Genomic DNA, 24,505 nt, shown 5'->3' on the forward strand with positions numbered 1-24,505 from the left:
CTCATTCACACCAGCGTATCAGATTCATGCACGTGAATCTGTTCCGTGTGTGTTGCGTTCAGTGTGCTTTGCGAGTGGCATGCGTTATTCATGCACTCGCAAAGCACATCTTTTTTTTTTTTTTTTTTATTTTTTTTTATTTAGAATTTTCAATTGAATTGATGCGCAAATCACGCACCGAACACATGTGCATCTGTGTGCGGTGTGTGGTTTCACGCACCCATTGACTTCAATTGGTGCATAGGTGCGTGATAACGCACTAATATAGGACATGCAGTGAGTTTCACGCAACGGACTCTCGCTGCTTGAAAAATCACGGATGTGTTAATGGCCCCATTGAAATCAATGGGTCCGTGTCCTGTGCGTTGTTTCAACACACAGCACACGGACGTGATTCATGCTCACGTGAATGGGGCCTAAGTATCACATAGGAATGAGTGACCAGATCATATCCAGCATGAGCTATAGATCATTCCAAATAGAGAGGCACATATTCAGGTAAAATGCACAGGGGACACTGCAGATTGTACCCTGTGCTGAGCATGCAGCCCACTGGGTTAGTGTTAAGTGAGGATTGATGGTTAGAAGGTGTAGCAGAGATGGTTTATTTAAAAGCACTAATCTAGAGCAAATGGAAGGAACTAAAATACTTTAAAATAAATATAAAACTTTTTTAGCTGTATGCCCCTGCTCACAGATATTAGAGAAAAAAAATGAAAATTTAGGTTTCAACAGTAATCCACTTAAAAAAAATAATTTCTGAGTTCAAAATGTGTATCGGCTTAAGTGTTCTTGTTGGAGGTTTTTCCCCTTAAGATGGGAGAATATGAATCTCCTGAATCTGTGGTTTATGGTGACTGGCCGGTCACATACAGTCCATGTGAGATTCTAGCATGACATTCAGCGAGTTCTCTGACGTGGGCCAGCCTTTCGATGCAGATGGCAGAGCGTCTGTGGAAAGCATAGATTGTAGGTTGGGGTTACTGTTCTCTAGTTCATCTAGCTTCTCTGCGTTGTCCTCCCAGTTTATGTGAAACCTTGTTACTCTAGGGTTTGATGCCAGTATGTTTCTTTGAAGCTGCAAGAAAGAGAAGAACCTCATAGTGTTTAGGTACAGCTGTGTATGCGGTTTGAGTCTACCAAACATTATTTTTTTTTTTTTTTTCCATGTTCATAAACTTTAAAATGAGTCACACTCTACTGTCCCTAGTGGAAGGTTGTTAAACTTTATACAGGCAAGCTGACATAGCACCTCATATAACAGATAATCTGTATCGAGGACTCAAAACGTACAGTACAATACTATACGGAAAAAAGGTGGCCCGACATAGTGCCTACGTAATACTAAGTGTATGATCTCTGCTAGATTTAGATAATTTACATTACTATACCTATACACATGATCTTTTAAAATAAAGGCAAAACAATGCATTTTTGTTAAGTTATAAACCTGTTTTTATATATATATATGTACTATTTTGTGGCAATGGTATGTATAGTACGATTGTATGTCAAATATAACACATTCATTCCACACAAGCACAATGCTGTATTTTTTTTTATGCCATATAATTCTAAGAAAACAAAGGGCCTGTGGAGCCCATGCTTTCTTTTCGCGTTCTGCAGACTGGCATGATTTTTATACCTGCAGTGCCTATTAACAGCGTACTTACATTCTGTCACTTGTTCGCTTTCAGTAATGAGCAGCATTAATGTGCAGTGACAACCCTGCCATTGTGGTGTTTTTCCAGCATGTTATTTTCTTTGTGGTTTTTATAATAGAATATCCCTTTCTGTGAAGCTTCTTACGGAAAAAGACAAGCTGACAGCAGATCAAGTGGCACGGTATTTCCCTAGAGCCGCTGCCTCTTTGTTCTAGTGATCTGTGGAGGTCATAACAGTTGAACCCTTGCCGTTTGGACATTGATTTCATAACATAGCGATATGCCACCAATGTCTTTGAGACAACCCCTTAAAGCTTATGAGGTTTGTTCAGATTCCAGGACAAAAAGCTTTAATTGACAGCGATCCTAAATATAAGCTTACTAATATACATAGAGTTCCCGTTCTGCGCTATTTCAGGAGATGCAAACAAACCGTATTTAGTATTGAAGGGAGATATTGAGGCGGATTTACCATTTAAAGTGCGCCACATGAACTGATTTATAGACTTTTTTTGCGCTTCGCTCGACACAGGGCATGGTCTAGTGGAAAAGTGTGAGTGGGTGTGCTGAAATTGCGCCAAAATTTTGGCACAAAATCTGGCATAAACTTAGCACCAAGAAGTGCTATAAGGAATAGAAAAGTGTCTAACATGTCTTTATCATCTCACTGTGGTAAGAACTCTGGAATGCTTTTACCTATCCAAACGATTCTGAGATTGTTTTTTCTTGACACATTGTCAAAGGTAAAACTTGGTCAATAAATTTGTTGCTTATTTGTGAAAAACACTAAAATGTAGAGAATTTACAAAATTCAAATTTTTTTTCTAAATTTGAATGTATCTGCTTATAAGACCGTTATACCACACAAAATACTAGTTAACATTTCCCATACGTCTACTTTATGCTAGCATAGTTTTTTTTAATGTTACAAGGCTTATAAGTTTAGCATCAATTTCTCATGTTTTCAAGATAATTTCAAAGCCTACTTTTTTTTTTTTTTTTTTTAGGGACCAGTTCAGTTGTGAAGTGGCTTTAAGAGGCCTATATATTAGAAACCTCCATAAATCACTACACTTTAAAAACTCTACCCCTTAAAGTATTAAAAACTGCATTTAGAACGTTTCTTAACCGTTTATAGATTTCACAGGAATTAAAGCAAAGTGGAGGTGAAATTTACATGTTGAATTTTTTGCAGAAATTCAATTTTAATCAATTTTTCTGTAACACAGCATTCTTTAAACAGAAAAACGCAACTCAAAATGTATTGCCCAGATTCTGCAGTTTTTAGAAATATCCCACATGTGGCCCTAGTGTGCTAATGGACTGAAACACCGGCCTCCGAAGCAAAGGAGCACCCAGTGGATTTTGGGGCCTCCTTTTATTACAATATATTTTTAGGTTTGAAGAGCTCTTGTGTTTCCCTTGTTTTGGCCCTACAACATTTTGGAAACTACACCCCACACGGAATTCATGTAGGGGTGTAATGAGCGTTTTGACACCACAGATTTTATTAGAATTTGGACATGAAAATCAAAAATGAATTATTCTTTTTCAATAAGATGTCATTTTAGCGGAAAAAAAAATAATTATTTTCATAAGAAATAACGGATAAAAAGCCCCTCAACATTTGTAAAGCAACTTCTCCCAAGTAGGGAAATACCACATATGTGGTCGTAAACTACTGTTTGGATACACATCAGGGCTCAGAAGGGAACGAGAACCATTTGACTTTTGGAGTGCAGATTTTGCTGGATTGATTCCTGGGCGCCGTGTTTCATTTACAGAGCCCCTGAGGTACCAGTACAGTGGAAATCCCTGAAAGGTGACTACGTTTGGGAAACCACACCCCTTCAGGAATTGATCTAGGTGTAGTGAGCATTTTGACCCCACACGTTTTGCTGAATATATTAGAATTGGGATGTGAAAATGAAAAAACAAAAACATTTTTCCAATAAGATGTAGTTTTAGCCCAACATTTTTTATTTTCACAAGGACTACAGGAGAAAAGCACCTCAACGCTTATGAAGCATTTTCTCCCGAGTACAGCAGAATGGGTGGAGTACATCAGGGCATAATAGGGTGATGTAATAAGGGGTTATAAACAAAATTATAAATGAATAATCCATGGATTGGTCTGGTATGCTTTGAACCAATCCTTTATGCACAGGCCAGGTTTTTTGGGGCAGATGTTACACTGATAAATTGTGTCCTTTCTTATTCCCTTTATTGAAACACACTGCACTTTTTTTTGGGTCCTTTCCTTGTTTGCAGTTTGGGGAACTTCACTGAGAAAGTGTTGCCCTGCTATAATAAGGTAGCCTCGCTACCAGCGGAGATGACGTTTTGGGGCAGACGTGCTTGGGCCCTCCCCGGTTCCCAAATATTAGGGCCCTGATAATTATCTCTTGAAACTGAAGGAATGTTTCCAACAGACCTGCACATTGGGATAGCAAGTACGTGTTATACAATGCCAACTGTACGATGTGCACGGCCAGCTTTATGTACCATGGGACACTGCTATGTGGTAAATCCGGTGTATTGTACAAAATATTTGCGCTCCAGTATTGCCTTATCTTTCGACTTCTTCACTAGCCCTATAAGCAGCACAAGGCCCTAAAGTGTCCCCATCTCCGTGGCATCCTCAGGGTCCACCTGTGGGGTCTATCAAATGATGACATGGGGTTTTTCATGAGAAACTACTGGAATAAAAAAAATTCATCTGGGCCAACATTTAGCATCATTGCGTTCAGAGAGTCATAATGTTTTATATCCATTGACGGAACTGTGTGAGGGCTTGGTTTTTGTAGAACGAGTTGTAACTTTTATTGGTTCCATTTTGGGCTACATGTGATTTTTATTTTTTTTTCTTCCCCACCTTTTATTAAATTTTTTTGGAAGGCCAGGAGACCATAAGACCAATTCTGGCACGTTTTTTTTTTTTGTTGTCGTCCGTCGTCCCCCCCCCAGCGTTCACTGCGTAGTATAAACATGTTAAAGTGTAGCTAAACGTTTGACAAACTTCTGACATGTCAAAGTGACATGTCAGAAGTTAAGATTAGTGGGGGTCCGAGCATGGAGACCCCCACCAATCACTAGAACGAAGCAGCTGAAGCGTTCGTGTGAGCGCTCAGCCTCTTCGTGTGTGTTCGGCTGTTTCCGGAAATAAATGTATCAGTGTACGGCCTCTATAGAAAGTCTATGAGCCCGTACTCTGATATATCGGCGTTCCGGAAAAAACCGAACAGACAGGAAGCGGCTGAGCGCTCACACGAGCACTTCAGCTGCTTCATTCTAGCGATTGGTGGGGTCTCAGTGCTCAGACCCCCACCAATCCAAACTTCTGACGTGTCACTATGACATGTCAGAAGTTTATCAAACGTTTAGCTACACTTTATTCTGTGGGTCGATAGAATTACAGCAATACCAAATTTATACAGGTTTTTGTTTTTTTTTCCCCTACATTTTACTATTTTCCCACGAGAAAAACATTTCTTTTTTTTTTTTCTAAAATAAAAATCATGTTTTAGTCTCGCCGTTTTCTGAGAGCCATATAACTTTTTCTTTTTTTTCAGTTGATGGAGCTGTATGAGGTTTTTTTTTTGTGTGTGACTAACTAGTTTTTATTGGTACTGTTTTGGGGTGCTTGCGACTTTTTGTTCAGTTTTTTTTTATCCAATATTTTAATTATTTATTTTATTTTTTTTGAGACTAGATGACCCAAACATGTAATTGTCAGCATTTTTTTATGGTGTTCACCATGCGGGGAAAAATAACATGATATTTTTATAGTTCAGGCCGTTACGAACGTTGCGATACCTATTTTATGTATAGTTTTTATTAAATTATAAAGGACTTAATCAGGGAAACGGGGCGATTCTTGATTACTTAAAGAAGCTCTGTCACCACATTATCTCCTACATAATGTGATCGGCACCGTAATGTAATCATTTTTGACGGAGTTATGACATATTTTAGATTTATGATAATGACTTTCTTAATGGACAACTGGGCATGTTTTACTTTTTGACCAAGAGGGTGTTGTGGAGAGAAGTGTATGACGCTGACCAATCAGCGTCATACACCTCTCCACATTCATTTACACAGCACATAGTGATCTTGCTAGATCACTATGTGCAGTCACTTACTCACATATTAATGTTACTGAAGTGTCCTGACAGTGAATAGACATCATTACCAGCCAGGACATAATGTCTATTTAGAATCCTGACACTTCGGTAACATTTGCGTGAGATGCACAGCAAGCGTAAATGTTTACTAAAAGTTAGAGTAAGTGAGGGCACAGAAAAATGACTTGGAAAACCCCTTTAAGAACACTATTAATGACTTGTTGTTCAAACAACCCTTACCAAATACGACTGAATTGCCCAAAATTAGTTTCAGGTCAGATTTTATATTTTTTTCAGTCTAAATAAGTTTGTTGCAAATCATAAGTGCCCGTTTGCCCTGAAAAGTAGTGTATGACATTTTGTGGTCTTCTAGGAGTCTATCCTACCCCTTTTTAAGCTCCTTAACGCCAAGACCGCATTAGTAATGTAAAAAGGACATCTGTATCAGCAGGCAATGGCACACTATCCGCATCAGAGTTAAAATTTTAAAAATATTTCCCTTAGACACAGACTGAAGTATAACAGCGCTATATAAATGCCAAACTTTGGCACTATGAAATATTTAATCTCTTCTAACTACGAAACACACTCACTGACACTAATCCACTATCTTTCCTGGTTGGGCTGTGACTTATATGACTGTCATATGACTGTGACTCAAACTTATACCTCTCATGATAGGCTGTGCTAGAGAGAGGGCTGCCTGCAAGGCATTATGGGGATGCTCGCCGCGCTGCCGCCTCAGGTCATGTGATTCTTATTTTCTGTAATATGGCGACTGCCATTTTGAGCAATTCGTCCAGGATAAATACCAAAAAGTATTGGATTCACTAAAATTAAAAACTTTGGGAAATTCGATTTGTGTAGAATCTATTTCCTCATCTCTAGTCCTTACCTTGGAAAAGTCTGGTTTCACAGGTGGATTTTCCCGTAACTCTGTTTCAGTGTATTCATTATTAACATAGTAACCGACTCTGATAAATTCTTGTCCCCTGTATGTACAGGTAATTAACACAACAGTGACGCCAACTGCATCTGCATCTGGGATAAGTCCTGCATTTGGGGCATCCGCCTGGCAAGAGAGAATATGCAGATTAAAGGGTTTTCTAAAACCATAATATAATCAATAGTACACTCTGCCATACCGCAGATGTCACGCTACACTATACACAAACTACTTCTTCCAAAACCCCTTCTTGCTCAAGCATGCACCTCAGATGAAAGCTCATTAGCAATTGCATTTTTTTTTTTTAAATAAAAAGAACTTTTGTAATTTCACTTATTTTATAAAAAATGCAGTCTTCTGCAGCTTTTATGTATCACAGTACAATGAGGCTGCAGAATCCGGTTATAAGCCAAATCTGATAGAGCCCTGCTCTATTGGTACATTCTACAGCAGCTTGTGTGTGCTCTTGAGTGATCTTAGCGCAGTTCTGATCAAGTCAGAGTGAATCCACTTTGACTTGATCAGAATTGAGCTTAGAAGTTCACTTAGGAGCACACACAAGCTGCTGCAGACTGGGCCTTTAGAGACGATCAATGATTCAACTGTGAACGGTATTCCGCAGCTTCTATGTACTGTGATACATCGCAGCTGCAGAAGTGAAATGGTGCATTTTTTTTTTTATAAAAGTAAATTCCAAAAGTTATTTTCAACACAAAATAAATGGGTTTCATAAAAAAAAACAAACACAAAAAAACCAAAAGAAGCTTTCTATAGGATAAGCAATTGGCAGACACTTCTTGTTCGGTCTCTCTCTCTCTTTCATTGGGGACAATAAGGCAAGTACCATAAAGAGTAGATTGTCAACTGATCTGCCTACAAAAAAATGTCATATCTATGGCCAACTTTAGTCTAGCAAATATAGCCAATACAGATTGGTACCACAGAGAAGTCCAATATTCAACTAAAGCATGTTGTGCATTCATGGTTTCTCGCATTCGCTTTTAAATGAAAGAATGGTAGTCATATAGTTGAATTTATATATGTATATTAGTTGCAGCTTATGTTTCTCCAGCGTAATGGGTGAAGTTTGCATTCAAGTCTTCATTGACCTAAGCATGGACACCAATATAAAATTATCTCTTGATCCATCTTATAGATGAGGGGAAATGGATTTATTGGGACATGATTTTTGCATTTTAATACAAGGGATCTCACCTGAAATACAAACATGTGCCGTCCTGCGGGTACAGGGCCCACTAACACAGAGTCCAGTACCTGGTCATATTCTTCACTTTCAGCAGATCCCACATATATTATTTTCCATTCCAAGTCTAGGGAAGAAATAATAAAAAGTTATTACGTTGAAGCCCTCCAATTTATAGACCATTGGAAGTTGGACTCTAATACGGACATAAGATGTTTTATGGATTTACTTTTATATTTGTGTCTATACTGATTGTGTTCGAGTATTTCCTTTATTCAAAGGCTTTTTCATAGCCCCTAGTTATGTAGGATCCATATATTTAAAGACCCTCAAAAAAGGTGCGGTTTTTAAATTTTGATGTGGAAATAGGTGCGTTTTTATGCTGCAGATTTTGGTGCGTTTTCTCTTGTTTTTTTTAAACTAGTCTGATACAATTCACAAGCGGAAACGCAAGATAAATTGACATTCTGCGGATTTTAAAATACACACCGCAGGTCGATTTTATGTGCAGGAAAAGCATCGCAAAGTGTAAATGATATTTCTTGAAATCTCATTTACTTTGCTTGTACTGTATTATGCTGCTGACTTGCCACACGTAAATACGCTCAGCAAATTCGCACTTCATACGCATCGTGTGCATTTGGCCTAAAGGGTTTTCTAGATAGAAACTTGTTCCTGTTATTTAAATTTTAATCTTGTTACTTATTGATGGATTCTGATGTGGTCATCCATCGGTATCAGCGCCAGTCACATTATCATTGAGCTTCTTTCTGAGGCAATTAAAATGAGCGGGTCACGTCTGTCACACGTAGCCCGAACCCCTCCCTCTTCATCTTACAGATCGAAGCGCCTTTTTGTGTGTCATATCTCTGTGTAAGCTAATATTAGAAGATGCAATGTTCTCACTTCCATAATGGAAATGAGAATACTGCGTCCACTAATATTTGCTTACAAAACCACTCTACAAATAAAGGCTGATGTGCATCTCCGAGGCTGAAAGTCAAAGGCGCTTGCACTGTATTCATCTTTACTATGCAGTGCATCTGACGGAAAGGAGGGGGACACGCAAGGAGAGGATTTGGGTCACATGCTGCTATAAAGCAGCAGACACACATCAGTGACCTGGAGGACTACAAATGAAGTGGAGCTGACGTAATCACAAGGCTGGTGCTGATACCGGCAGAAGTGTGAATCGGACCGCTGGCACATCAATCTATATGTAACCAACGCTTCTATTTACCTACTTCCGGACCGCCTATAGACTATAAACGTCCGGGTGGTCCACAATTAACTCTGCAGGGCCGTTCCAGAACGTCCTGCAGGTTTGCCGCTCCCCGGCGGCCTTTAGCTCCTGTCTCTAGACAGCTGTATCATTGAACTTTAACCGGAGAGCAGTCAGCGTGGTCTCCGGTCATGTGATCGTTGTGACAACCTCTCACAGCGATCATATTGCTCCTAACAGCAGCGCTTACGTGCCGACTTTGAGGAGCTCTGTGATACAGATGTCTAGAGACCGCTGTATCACGGAGCTTTCACCCGGAGACCACACAGTGTGGTCTCCAGTCATGTGATCGCTGTGACAGCATGTCACAGCGATCACATTGCTCCTCCCAGCAGCGCTTGCGCCCCGACGGCAAGGCGCTCAGCTATGTGAACGCTATGACAGCCTGTCACAGCGATCACATGCGTGCCGACAGTAAGGAGCTCCATGACACAGCTGTCTAGACAGCTGTATCACCGAGCTTCAGAGTGGTCTCTGGTCAGGTGATCGCTGTGACAGCCTGTGAAAGCGATCACCAGTTGCATCTTCTCCCTCTCTGGCAGACTGCAATAGAGGGAGAAGAATAATGTAAAAAAACACACACACACTTTTTTTTCAATAAAACTTTTCTCTATAAATAAATCTGTCTTATCTGCAACACGACCACATTGACTTTCATTACTTGCGGTGTAGGCTATGGGACATAGCGATCTTTGGTCGAACAACCTGTACAGGGAGTATTTTGCAGGCAAAAAAAAATCTGCCTCCATTTCTTCAGGAATTTTTGGAGGCAGATTTTGACCTGCCTGCACTTCTTTGCCGTGTTTTTCGCATGAGGACATTGAGGAACGTGGGCATAAAATGCTTCTTCTGCCTCCCAGCCGCCCGGGAAAACAACAATTTCGGCGGTTTCCACATCAAAATCGGCACCAAAAAACTGTGAATTGTGCCTTAGGGTGACGTTAGATGTGGCGGATTCACTGCAAATTTTACCTGTGGATTTGCGCAGGCAAAGTCTGCAGCGGATTACAGTACAAGGCAAGTAGATGAGATTTTACAAAACTCCTGCATGCTGCTGACATTTTACACGGCAGATTTTCAAATCTTTGATATGTTGTTAAATTAATACCGTGGGGTCTTGCTTTCCATAAAATAATCATTTTTGGGGTGTCAAAGGGGTTTTTCAGTCCACAAAAATTGATGGCCTATCCTCCGGATAAGGCCCTATTCACACGACCTGGTTTCCCGGCTGTGTGATGGCCGTTCAAAAGACGTACGTCACATCCATACTGATCAAGCGGGGTTTGTCCTCCGGAGAGAAGCGAGGGACAATACCAATAAAACTCTTCTCCTGATGTCCCACGCGAAGAAAAAGTCCATACCCACTTGTCTGATCTCAGTTGATGCAGAGAAAGCTTTCGACCGAGTCCACTGGGTTTTCTTGAGATCGGCCTTACAACAAATGGGAATTGGCCCGGTAATGATGGAAAGGATCTTTGCTCTATATCAGAAACCCACGGCTAGAGTCAGGGCCAATGGCATTTACTCCGCAGCGCTACAGATTGCTAACGGACCCATTGCTATATGTGATCACAATGGAACATCTGGCAGTGGTGATCCGTACATCTCCAGATATTTCTGGGATTCGGGTAGGTGGTGAATACCATAAGCTGGCGTTATATGCAGACGACCTCTTATTATTCATTACTAATCCTGTTATTTCCTTCCCGGTGCTTATTCGAGAATTTGAAGAGTTCGGAAGGGTCAGTAATTTCAAGGTCAATTACACAAAGACGGAAGCGCTAAATGTATCGGTTCCACAAGAGTCGGTTGATCTTCTAAGATCATCCTTCTCTTTCAAATGGCAAGCGACATCTATCAAATACCTGGGGGTTCAGATTTCTGGCACTTTAACGGATCTGTACTCCCTTAATTATCCTCACTTAATGCAACGTACGCTGAAAGATCTCCAATCCTATGACAGAGCACAATTGTCATGGTTTGGACGTATTAATGCCATCAAAATGGATATCCTCCCTAGGTTCTTGTATCTATTTCAGGCAATCCCTGTTCTGGTTCCTAGGGCGTATTTCAAGACATTGGAGGCAGCGTTTCGTAAGTTCGTCTGGGGCACTCTGAGGCCTCGTATCAGTATGAGCTCATTGTCTCGCCCTAAACTGAAAGGGGGAGCGGGACTCCCAGATTTGGGGTTGTACCACCAAGCTGTAGTGCTTTCCAGAGTGATAGATTGGTTTCATAATGACACCAATAAACAATGGGTGGGGATTGAGAGGTCCATGGTGGCGCTCTCTCTGAGATCGCTGCCGTGGATTCTGCCGGATCATCGACCAGCCCTCTCGACACTTCCTATGCTTACCCACCATTTTCTCACTCTCTGGGACAGATTGATGGTTCGAAAGGGGCTTTCCCATAGACCAGGACTTCTTAGCCCTCTGTTTGATAACTCCGAGTTTCCACCGGCTGTTCACAAAGCTACCTTTTTTGAGTTGGACCGCTTCAGAAGATACTAGGCTGTGTCAGGTCATGTCGGATGGGGGTCGCCTCCCTCCGCTACATATGTTGAGAGAGACCTGCCCGGAGAGGACTCTTTCATGGTTGGAATATGCACAATTGTCTACCTTTTTACACTCTGCCCTGCCGGATGGTATTTGCATCTCAGTGACCACGTCCTTTGAATCGTTGTTGCTTTTACAAGAGCCACCTACTCGGGTGATCTCCAAGATGTATGCCATCCTATTGGAGACTTCTGTCAATCAGCCCCCTGCATATGTTATCGCATGGGAAGAGGACCTAGGTGTCTCCATATCTCTGCTTGATTGAAACAGGGTTTTCCTCCTGACCCATAAAATGCCAATGGCTTGCCACGCTCAGGATTTTTTTTTAAAATACTGACCAGATGGTACAGCTGCCCACAGATTCTACATAAAATGTACGCAGAAGTATCAGATGTCTGTTGGCGGTGTAGCAACGAGACTGGCACGATGTTGCACATTTGGTGGTCATGCCCTGTGTTGCAGACTTTTTGGAAAGCGGTGTTCGACATCTATGCATTGATGGAGTGTGCTCCTATCATACCCACTCCTCAGATGGCTCTGTTATCTTTGATTCCGGGTCCTCTGTCAGGCATAAAAAAGGGCCTACTCAGACATTTCCTGACAGCAGCACGGACAGTAATTCCTAGACACTGGAAGACTTCCGCGGTGCCTACGATTGGTGAATGGGTTGTGGAAATGGACCTACTGTGTAGAATGGAGTCTCTTCTTGCAGAAGACAGAGGCAGCTATGACGCGGTTCTTTATCTGTGGAACGCATGGTCATCCTTCAAATCTGGTCCTCATTTCGCAGGCTGGTTGAGCTAGAGTATTCCATATGGTGGTCTATATAGCTAGGTCCTGATTGGGCTTCATCAGAAATGGAGGCGGTACAATATTCCTCTTGTGGTAATGTCTCTGCTCCCAGCACTCATTAAGATTCCTCATTTTCTTTCCCTTGCTCTGCTTTTGTCAGTCTTCTCTTCCCTTTCTTTTTGTCTTCTTTTGGTTTGTCTCAATCTTTTCTATTCTTACCTGTTCGGGGTGGGTCACTTTTCATAATGTGTGTCAAGTCAGGGAATATGTGCCTTGCAAATATAGAGAGGCATTCTCTACCTCATGTGCCAAGTGTCCCCGACTGTATATTTTTCTAAATGCAGGTGACAACTGCCCCGGAGTAACAAGGATATTGATGTACATAAGCGTTTGCTTCTATCTATATGATAGGATTTGTTTTGATTTGTTCTGATCGATTACGAATGTATTCACGCACTTTATTCTTGTTCTCGTGTGTTTGTAAACTTTACAATAAAAATTATGAAGAAAAAAAAAGACGTACGTCACACGGCCGTAGTAGGAACAATAGACCCCAAATGGGGCTACTCACACGACCGATCTTTTGACGGCCCGGTAAACCGGGCCGTCAAAAAATGGGACATGCCCTGTTTTCAGCCGTTCTCCTGGCCCCCATAGAAGTCTATGGGGGTCGGGTAATACATGGCCATCATTTGAATGAGTTCCGAGTGATGGCCGTGTCTTCCGTCGCTCACTCTCTCTCCTCCTCACAGTGCGAAGTGCATGTGAGGAGGAGGAGGGTATTTTGTTGCTCCCTGTAGGAGGGGAATCCCCGGCTAGAGCTTCGGCAACACTGTGGCCGGGGATTCCGCTTCAGGAGAAGTCCCTGACTTCAATATCCATATATGGACACAGTGACGTCAAGGACTTTTGAAGCGGAATCCCCACCGCTGTGGCCGAAGATTCTGATCCAGGAGAAGTTCCTCACTTCACTGTGCATATATGTCCTACAGGATGGGGGATGACTATGTACAAGGGGGCAGTGTGGCACTACCTACAGGGGGGGGGGGCTGCGTGGCACTACCTACAGGGGGGGGCTGCTTGGCACTACCTACAGAGGGGGGCTGCTTGGCACTACCTACAGGGGGGGGGGCTGTGGCACTACGTACAAGGGGGGGGGCTGTGGCACTACGTACAAGGGGGGGGGCTGCGTGGAACTACGTTCAAGGGGGGCCTGTGTGGCACTACGTACAGCGGGGCTGTGGCAGTGTGTGGCATTCTCTACAGAGGGAAGTGTGTGACAAATTAAATTCATCCGATTTTAAAACGGACAAGGAAAAAAACTGATGCAAAACGGGTCAAAATCGGTCGTTGAAAACGGAAACACGGCCCGGAACGGATGCAGAACGGCCGTTTTTAATCGGCCGACACTCGGACCCTGTCAAGTGAATAGAGCCTTAGCCCATATTCACGCTACAGGGTTTCCCGGCCGGGTAACGGCCGTTCATAAATCGTCCGTCACCCGGCTGCAGTAGGAACAATAGACCCCTAATGGGGCTATTCACACGACCAATTTTTTTGACGGCCCGGTCAACCTGGCCGTCAAAAAATGGGACATGCCCTATTTTCGGCCGTTTACCCGACCGCCCGGCTCCCATAGAAGTCTATGGGGCCGGGTAATACACTGCCATCACCGGAATGTGTCCCGAGTGATTGCCATGTATTCCGTCGCTCGCGCTCTCTCTCCTCCTCCTCCTCCTCACAGTGCAGAGTGCATGTGAGGAGGAGGAGGGTCTTTTTTTGCTCCCTGTAGGAGTCGGAATCCCCAATCCCCGGCCGGGGATTGGAGATTCCGCTACAGGAGGAGTGACTACACTGTCCATATATGGACATGGCGACGTCACTCACTTCTGAAGCAGAATCCCCGACTCTATGGCCGGGGATTCCGCTACAGGAGAAGTGAGTGATTACATTGTCCATATATGGACACAGCGACGTCGCTCACTTCTGAAGCGGAATCCCCGGGTCGGGGATTCCTCTCCAGGAGAAGTCAGTGACTGCACTGTCCATATATGGACATTGAAGTCAGTGACTTCTCCTGGAAGGGGGGGGGGGGATCGGTGCAACCTACAGGGGGCTGTGTGGCATTACATACAGAGAGCTGGGTGGCATTACCTACAAGGGACTGTGTGGCATTACCTGCACGGGGGCTGGGTGGCATCACCTGCACGGGGGCTGGGTGGCATCACCTGCACGGGGGCTGGGTGGCATCACCTGCACGGGGGCTGGGTGGCATCACCTGCACGGGGGCTGGGTGGCATTACCTGCACGGGGGCTGGGTGGCATTACCTGCACGGGGGCTGGGTGGCATTACCTGCACGGGGGCTGGGTGGCATTACCTGCACGGGGGCTGGGTTGGCATTACCTACAGGGGGCTGGGTGGCATTACCTACCAGGGGGGCTGTGGCATTATCTACAGAGGGCTGTGTGTGGCAACAAATTTAAATGAAATTCATCCGATTTTTAAAACGGACAGGGGAAAAAAACTGTTAAAAACGGCAACACGGCCCGGAATGGAATCGGAAAGGATGCAAACCGGCCGGGGAAAACGGCCGATTTAATCGGCCGACACTCGGACCCTGTCGTGTGAATGAGGCCTTAGCCATCAATATCTGATTGGTGGTGGCCTGTCTCCCCGCCGATCAGCTTTTTTGAAGGGGCCACGAAGCTCGTACCATTGTCGCTTCGCCTTCATTTGCTTTACTGCTCACACTGTGAATCGCGGACACACTTGTAGCGGCGGTTCACAGTATTACAGTATACACTTGAATGGGAGAAGGCTGTAATACTGTGAACCGCCGCTACAAGTGTATCTGCGATTCACTGTGTGAGCAGTAAAGAAAATCAAGTGCTCGTATAAGCACTGTGGCCCCTTCAAAACAGCCGATCGACGGGGGTGCCCGGTGTCGATCTCTGACCGATGAGATATTGATGGCCTATCCTTGGGACTGGACTGGAAACGCCACAACATCTGTAATGGTCGTATGGTGTCAGCGAACCAGCTTTGGAATTTTTTTTAATAAAAGCCAGTTTGCGCACCGTTCATTGTAGGCGCCACCTTGCGCCCAGCGTGTAAGAAATGCACACATTTGGTATTGTTGAAGTCGGTAGAAGTTGCCAAATATCTATTCAGGTGTGTTTACCCAGTGGCATACACCAGATGTAAACAAAAAAAACAAAAAAATCACATTCACATTTTTTTTTATGAAAAATGGGCCTGGTCAGGAAGTGATTAAATGAAAAAGTTAAAAGGTGTTTTGTTTTTTTTTCCGGTTAAAAAAACTTGTTTCTGTTATTTTACTGTTTCTTTCCATTTTTGGCTGACAAAGTAGAAAAGTGTTGGAAAAAACCACCACGTCCAAACTTAGAAATGGTTTACGTCTACGGCAGAATTGTCAGTAGGACACGCTTCATGGGGTAGAGCTACTGGTACACCACTCGCATGGTGCGTCAGTATTCTTAAAGCTCGTTCATTGTGTATTTAATGTAGTCCGTAATTTTATGGAGATCCGTAGCACTGTTCTGAGGTTGTCAAAAAACACACACCCTAGAAAGCGAATCGAAAGGTAACTGTCCTAAAGATCATGCGACCCCCCCCCCCACCAACTGCGGACAGCGCGTACGACACGCACAGCCTGCAAGATCATGCTACTACAACTGCGGACAGCATGATTTAGTGACCAGTGCCCTGATTCTATTAGGCCGTGTTTTACTGTAAAGCACTGCAGGGTTTTAGAGAAATCAGAGTTTTAACATTTGGTCCACAGCCAGGGAAAAAACGCTTGCGGTAAAAAAGTGTCATGCCCTGTCTTCGGGCGTTTACGCCTCTGACCTCCCATTGACATCAATAGGAGGCAGAGAAAGCATATCTCGCAGTTTTTTGCCCGTAGCACTCAATGGGCGCAAGCTAAAAACGCAGCGAAAATCTGAATTTTGAGGCAGAATTTTCCTCCTGCAAAAATCTCTTTGTGAACATAGCCTTAGTTTTTGTGTGCTGATTTTGACATGGAAACCGCATAGTGGAATTATTTTTTTCCCGGGCGGCTTTAGCCGCTCGCGGGCTAAAAAAGCGGCTTGTCCTTTCTTTACACCTCTGACCTCCCATTGAAATCAATTTTTTTTTACAGCGTTTTATGCCTACGGTCCTAAGTGCAGGCAGGTCAAAATTCCTGAAGGAATTTTGAGGCAGATTTGTTTCTGCCTGCAAAATACTCTGTGTGAACTTGGCCTAAGGCTCTGTTCATATCTAGTTTTTCAGGCATGTCAGATACGTGTACCACACTTTTCTGTGCAGTGCGACACCGTAAAAAACGCTTACTGTACATCTGGTCAATGCCGACGTATGCCATACAGAAAATATTCCTCACTTATCCTCCGACCTGCCTAAAAAACTAGCTGTGAGCAGAGTTCAGGGAGAAGTGTCTACCAGGCCGCTCCCCTCTGTCTTCTCCCCACCCAGCTTAGTTATTGACAGGTTATGCTGAGCTGTCTGGTGATGAAGTCTGAAGCGAGCTGCCTGCCACTTATTGTCTGCGATCTCACCTGGATAATATTTGGAATAAGCGCTCCTTGTACACGAAGTGCTCTGCCCAACAAAAAAGAACATAATGTCACTGATATCTTTCCAATCTCCAAATGTTGGGATGCTTTTGTATATGTTTTTGTGTGTTTATTTGTGCGATGTGTCGCTTTGTTGGGGTCAAGGGCAGAGGCATAATACTCTGTGTTGACCACCACTGCTGTTTGTACATTTTAAAAACTGCTGTATTAACCATGTTTACATGCAGTGCAAAGCTTCCACTGCGGGAATCGCCTGGGGCATTTATCCTTAGCCTAAATTTTATATTGTGATGTCCAGACGTCGCAGAAGAGATATTTCTAGCATGCTGCCGATTTTGAAGATCCCTATAGCTCATGCTTCTGTGTGGAACCTTTCCGCTCCGTGTGGATGGGGTTTTGAAAACTTCATCCACATGTATTGTACTGACCTGAACATGACCTAGGAGACATCTGAGCCCCAACTATTTTTGGCTGCTAATGTAAATTATGCTTGAAGTAAAGAAGCCGTGCCATTACTAGTCATGTGATCTTTTTGTCACATGCACTCTCTGCTGTGGACTCTTTTTAACCAGATCAGGGCCAGGCTATTCTTCACCTTCAGGACCAGACACCGTTTAGCCATTTTTAGCACGTGTTAGTTAAACTGCTATAACTTTATTTGTTGGACTAGCGATGTGATTTTTGTGCGGGGTTTTTTGTGGGTTTTTTTTGTTCATTCTTATACACATCCTCTTTGCTAATTTAGCATTTTTATGCTTAGTTTGAAAAGAATAGTAAAAAGTTTTGTGTTTTTTTTTTTTACTCATCAGCTAATTTGTTTTATGATTATATAGCTTTACCCTAAAATAGACCTTTTATTTGTGATCGGAATTGTCTACCGTTAAACGTTAGTAGGGCTGGGCGCTTTTGCCAATAAACAACCTAGATTTTTTTTAAACCCTATGAGCGATTTTTCGATTTGAATCTTGATTTTTATTTTTTTCTTATTACTGTTAAACTGAAAAAAATACCAAGACATCATTTAACCCGTTAGTGACCGCCCCATAGTGTTTCTACGTCGGTCACTAATGGGCTTTAGTCCGATGCAATAGACTTTTTACGTCGCTGAATTGGAATAAGTAAACAGAGCAGGGAGCTGTCAAATCTCCCTGCTCGAACGTGTGAGATCGATATTCGTATCGATCTCACCCGTTTAACCCTTCAGATGCAGTGCTCAATAGCGTGCGCTGCATCTGAGTGGTTTTGGAGACTCTTCTCCACCGACACCCGGCGATATGATCGCCGAGTGTCTGTGTCTCCAATGGCAGCCGGGGGCCTAATAAAGGCCCCCAGGTCTGCCTGTAGTGAATGCCTGCTAGATCATGCCGCAGGCATGACCTAGCATATGCCTGTGCGTTTTACACGGACAGGCAGTAATACACTGCAATACAGAAGTATTGCAGCGTATTATAAATGCGATAGGATAATCGCATAGTGAAGTCCCCTAGTGTGACTAGTAAAAAAAGTAAAAAAAAAAGTTTCATAAAATGTGAAACAAAAAAAGAACCCGCTTTTCCCCCTTACAAACTGCTTTATTATTAACAGATAAAATAACGTATAAAAGTTGCACATAATTGGTATCGCCGCGTCCGTAACGACCCCAACTATAAACTTATTACATTATTTAACTCGCACGGTGAACGTCGTAAAAAATAAAATAAAAAACCTTGCAAAATTGCTGTTTTCTTTAAATCCAGCCTTAAAAAAAAATGTGATAAGTGATCAAAAAGTTGCATCTACTCCAAAATGGTACCGATAAAAACTACAAGTCGTCCCGCAAAGAAAAAGCCCTCCTACAACTGCATCGGCGAAAAAATAAAAACGTTACGGCTCTTCAAATATGGAGACACAAAAACAAATCATTTTGAAAAGAAAGTTTTCACTGTGTAAAAGTAGTAAAACATACAAAAACGATACAAATTTGGGTAGCGTTGCAATCGTAACAACCCGCTGAATAAAGTTATTGTGGTGTTTATATCACACGGTAAATGGCGTAAATTTAGGACGCAAAAAAGTGTGACGAAATTGCTGGTTTTTTTTATATTCCCCCCCAAAAAAAAGTTAATCAATAAATTCTATGTACCCCAAAATGGTTCTATTAAAAATTAGAACTTGTCCCACAAAAGACCTTATACAGCTTTGTCGACGCAAAAATAAAAAGGCTATAGTTCTTTGAATGAGACGATGGAAAAACGTAAAAAATGGCTTGGTCATTAAGGTCTAAAATAGGCTGGTCATTAAGGGGTTAATCAATTTTCTTTAAATTACCTTTTAACATGTATTACTACAATAATTGTATGTAACTTAACAACTTTTAACCTCTGCAAATACTTTATCAGAAATACTATTGGAAAAATTTATATCTCATTGATTATAATTTGTGTTCCCCAGCAGGGAACAGGTTAACCATGTATAATCAATGATGTGCTGCGTGCACTAACATCCCCCTCTGCCCGTCACCACCTCAGCCGGTCTCCGACATTGCAGGCGAGAGCAGTGTAAGTTGCAGCAGGGCCAGGCAGATAGCGCCGAGCGGCCACTCTGAGAGGGCCCTGTCAGTACCGGCCCCACCATGGGGTGTTAAATAAATTACATTAACAACGGATTCACACAACCGTGAAAAACGGTCCATGTGTCAGCCGGCTTTCCCGGCCCAAACATGGTACATGTGAACGGGACTCCTGGCATCAGTCATTTTGGCTACAGTCACACCGATCTATTGTCCGTTTTTCATGTCCATTTTGCATCAGTGTCTCCAAATGGATTTCCTTGTTAGGTTTTTTTTGTCCCAATCCCCTGAAAACACCACAGTGCCCATGTAGATGGTGCCGCAATGTCCCTGTAGATAGTGACATAGTGCCCACATACAGTAAGTGCCACCCCCCATATAGTGCCACACACCCTTGCAGATAGCACCCCCACACCCCTTGTAGATCGCACCGACACATGTAGATCTCATCCCCACCACTTTTTGTAGATCGCTTCACCCCTCTTGTAGATCTCACCCCCACCTCCCCCCCCCCCTTGTAGATCGCAGCACCCCCCTCTTGGAGATAGCGGCCACTGTAGCTGCCACTAGGGGCTGAATCCCCGGCCATAGGTTGTCGACACTTTGACCAGGGATACAGCTCCTAGTGGGAGCTGTGGTGGTGCGATCTACAAGGGGGGGGTGTGATCTGCAAAGGGGGGGTGCTATCTACAGGGTGGTGTGGCTATATATACTAGGAGTCACTGCTGTTCCGTACAGTATTACTTTGTTCACTACAGAACAGAAGTTCCGTAGGGAAGCAGAGACCGAACAGGGCGCAGCTTGTCAGACGGGGCAGGCCAGGCAGTGACCAGGCGGCGGGGCAGAGCTTCCTCCTGCAACACGGCGCCACTAAAAAAAAATCTATTTAACGATTCTATTAAACAGAATAGTTAGAGGCATTGTGAGCGAATGAATCACATTAATTTGATTAATGATTAATCGCCCAGCCTTAACCTAACGTTAATTTTAACACAGGGCAGATATGCTGCTTAAAAGATAAAAGCACACAGTATATCCGCCCTGGTCGCCGTAAGGATTTCCAGCCAAAAAGCTGCACCGAATTGTGGTGCAATTTTTGGGGCCGAAATGTCCGCTGCAGAAAACTGCATGCAAAAAAAAATTTCATACTTACCTGCAGCCATGGTGACGCATCCCCCTGTCGTCCTGCAGCCCGGCCTCCTGAGATGACGTTTTATCCTATTTGACCGCTGCAGCCTGTGATTGGCTGCAGCAGTCACATGGGATGAAACGTCATCCCACGAGGCCGGCCTGGACAAAGAAGGCCGGAATTCTGGGTAAGTATGATTTATTTTTTCTTCTTCGTTGCGATTTTTGTGGTGGAATTACAACTTTTCCGCTGCAAAAATCACAACATTTGCTGTGGGTTTTACTTTCCCATTGAATTCAATAGGGAAACCCCGCAGCCAAAAGAAGAGGTTACGCAAATACATTTGATATGCTGTGGATAAAAAAAAAAAAATGCACCGCAGGTAAATTTCTCAGCGTTTTTATTTTTCCCGCAGGGTGTGGATGAGATTTGTTCAAACCTCATCCCCTTTGCTGCTACTGTATCATGCTGCAGATTTTCTGCCATTAAATCCATTATGGAAAATCGGCAGTATTTATGCCACGTGTGGATTATTAGGGAAAATTCACAAAGAAGTAACCGAGGACAAGTGTCAGTTTTTCATAATTTCTATTTTAATAGCAAAGTTGTACTAAAAGTAAGTTTTAGATCGTACAGTTAGTCATTTTGATAGGGGATGTATAGTTATGGGTCGTCGAGGGGTTAGTTAGTGGGTCCATCAAGCACCACTGGTTTCAGTCGTACGACAGATCCGGCAGTGTGCCTATGTTTCCTTTATAAATGGAAACCAGAACACGAGGGTGAACATCGCCTTAGTGGTGCAGTGCTTTTCTAGCGCCTCTGCCACTTTGTTCTAGTGATCAGAGGGGGTTACAGCGGTCAAATCCCCAGTGATTAGACATTAATGACAATACTAAGTGTGGTGCTTTAAATGTTTTTACGGAGATAAAAATAATGTATATAAAAACAAACAGTTTTTTAAGGGGTTTTTCCATCACAATGAAATTCAAAAAAAAAGAGAAAACAAAGTTTTCATCAGTGTAAAAATACAGAAAAAAGTACTAACTTATCCCCTGTCACTGCTTCCCTGGCCCCCCTGCTCTTTTCTTCTTGCTGCAGTGAGGATGTGTCAATACGACATGTGACTGCTGCAGCCAATCACTGGACGCTGCGTGACTTCAGTGGAATTGATGTCATCACTACAGCCAGTGATTGGCTGCAGCGGCCACATATTGAGCTGAGACGTCCTCGTTGGAGCAGGAGGAACCCAGACCGGGGAGCATGTCGTATTCCTGGCATCATTGCCAGGAATACGGCACGTGACTGCTGAGCCCTCTGATTGGTTGTAGTGGGCACATGCGGAGCGCTTGTAAACCAAGAAGGCAGGACCACTGGAGCGTCGTCGCTGGGGGGGTGGGGGGGAGAGGGGAATATTGACTTTTTCCTCACATTTGCAGTTGTCTTGTTGGAACATTTTTTACAGACCGATAACCCCTTTTAGATTTGAAGTGAATGGCGCAGCTATGAATAAATATTTGCAATATTCTATCAAATTTGTGACTATAAGAGATATCTATGAATTTTCTCCCTGGATAATATCTATTCAAGGCTTTCTGATAGCAGAGTGTTCCACTTATACCGGTATATTCCTGACTCCTTTATAATGGCTGCATTGTGACGTTGTTCTGACTTGACAGTGATATGGTGCTATACTGACAGGTACCCCTGCTGTTGCCTCCTCCACCATTCTAGTTTTAGCTGCTCCTCCTGCTAGGTCCAGCCAGTGCCCCCTCCTATAGGCTGGGGCTACACCACGACTTTGGTCACACAGCAAAAAAAATGTTTGTGATTTGTCTGCGACTTGCTGTCACACAACTTTTCTAGAAAGCAGTTTGATTACGAGTCGCATGCGATTTGAATTTTGCAATTTCTGAAAGACTCAAAAAAAATATCGTTGACACGTAGCAAATGGGTCGCACACCCATGCAACTTACATTAAAGTCTATGCAGGCAAAGTCACGTGTGACTTGCCACCCTAAAAAAAAATCTATCAAGTTTGGCGCTTTTGTGACAGGTCACGTGTTGGACCATTACTGCATTTACAATAGTTACTTATGAACTTTGTCATATGACCAAATCCTTAGGAGGAGCTTCATGTCATTTAAAAGTGAATAGTGGAGATCTGTAGAATACTCCAGCTGCTGCAGAACTTCGTGAAGATGAACAAGAAGCTTCTTAGGAATCGTTAAATGAAAATACATTTAAAAAGAAAAATGTCTCCCATCTCAATATGTTTACTATCAGCAACTTTTAGCACTCCAGCAGTTTATGAAACTACAATTCCCAGCATGCCCCGACAGCCTTTGGCTAAAATAATAGACTTTGGCTGCAAGGGCATGCTGGGAGTTGTAGTTCACAATCTGGAGTGCCCAAGGTTGCTGACCCCTGTCCTATAGTGACGTGTCATCCGATGGCTATAATGTCACTAGTGCCCAATAAACATATGGCAGGGGACACCAGAATTATTCACATGGGAAGTATAATACAAGGTGTTTTTTTAGTTTTCAAGGGGGTTTTCAAAAATATCAGGACCCAGAATAATCCTTACATTAGAAGTGATCTGCTAGGGTCCTCACTGACTACTTACAATGTGCAGCGTATATAATACAACACAAATATTTCTAGGTATTACACACACGAAACACCAGAACAATATGGAAATGACGTTCCTCTCATGTGACCAGAAAACTTGCGTGTTTGCATTCGTGCAGTGTAAGCAGTAGGGCTGCGGATTCAGCACTAGCTGTGATGCTGGCTTTGGCCGTACATAGAGGTTCAGGGGTCAGCGAGCTCCTCCTGTGTGTAGTGTCTCACTTCCCATCATTAACCCCGTATATACACATCATGGCTCCTCAAAGCTGAAACTTTCCCCGTCCTGCCCGCATTCCCATGCACACAACTTTCCCTGCCAACTCTACCCTCCCTCAGGCCAGCAGCAGGGCCTGTGCCAGCTGACGCTTAACCCCTTGTGTTCTGGGCAGCCTCATCAAGCTGTAACTCACCTTCAGAGAGGTCCTCTATACATTCAAAGGTGATTTCAAACTGGAAAGGGTTGTAGAAGGGAGACGGGTTGTCCAGCACCACTACATTGTTCACCTGAACCTTTGCCATATTTTGGGAGCGCACAAACAATGGGGCTGGTGCCTGGGAGCAGACAAGCCACAGCCCCTGTCAGGAGTCCTGAGGACACTTTCCTCCAGCACACACGGCTCTTTACTCATTCCATGGACGCGGCTCCCCAGGAGCTACTCGCACTCCGCTGAATTTCCTAGTTTTTCCTCCTATTCCCCCTCAGCTTTCCCTGCTCACTTCATTACAGCACATTCTGCTCTGTTGCTATAACAGCGTGTGTCCGGATTGGCTGCTCCCGAGCCCTCCCCTGTCGCTAAAAGCTACACGAAAGGGAAAAGACGGGCTCCTCATGACCAGTGGAGCTGGAAATGTTTAGCAGCTGCGCCCCCTGCTGGCCAACAGCCGCACACTGACTCGGGGAGGATCTTTCACCTGGCCCTCACAGAGAAGGCTGATCATCACGTTACTTGCTCTTTGGACTCTCGGACCCATGTGAGACATGCAGCACGTCTCATGAACCGCAGTCTGACAGAACCAGCCAAGACCTA

General features: G+C 43.5%; 2 protein-coding genes across 2 annotated transcripts in view; one reads left to right on the plus strand and one right to left on the minus strand.

Moving 5' to 3' along the window:
* MCM9 (minichromosome maintenance 9 homologous recombination repair factor) overlaps positions 1 to 24,505 on the plus strand; it is a 97,700-nt gene that overhangs the window by 29,575 nt on the left and 43,620 nt on the right. The gene's annotated exons all lie outside the window — the stretch shown is intronic.
* Positions 582 to 24,283, minus strand: ASF1A (anti-silencing function 1A histone chaperone). Its single transcript, XM_075862415.1, has 4 exons — positions 23,888 to 24,283; positions 7,953 to 8,068; positions 6,687 to 6,863; positions 582 to 1,078 (listed from the first exon to the last, which is right to left on the minus strand). Exons 1-4 carry the CDS (start codon positions 23,994 to 23,996, stop codon positions 866 to 868), a joined length of 615 nt encoding a protein of 204 aa, XP_075718530.1. The 5' UTR covers positions 23,997 to 24,283; the 3' UTR covers positions 582 to 865.

This window comes from Rhinoderma darwinii, chromosome 4 (genome assembly GCF_050947455.1).
Source record: "Rhinoderma darwinii isolate aRhiDar2 chromosome 4, aRhiDar2.hap1, whole genome shotgun sequence".
NCBI classification, from domain to species: domain Eukaryota; kingdom Metazoa; phylum Chordata; class Amphibia; order Anura; family Rhinodermatidae; genus Rhinoderma; species Rhinoderma darwinii.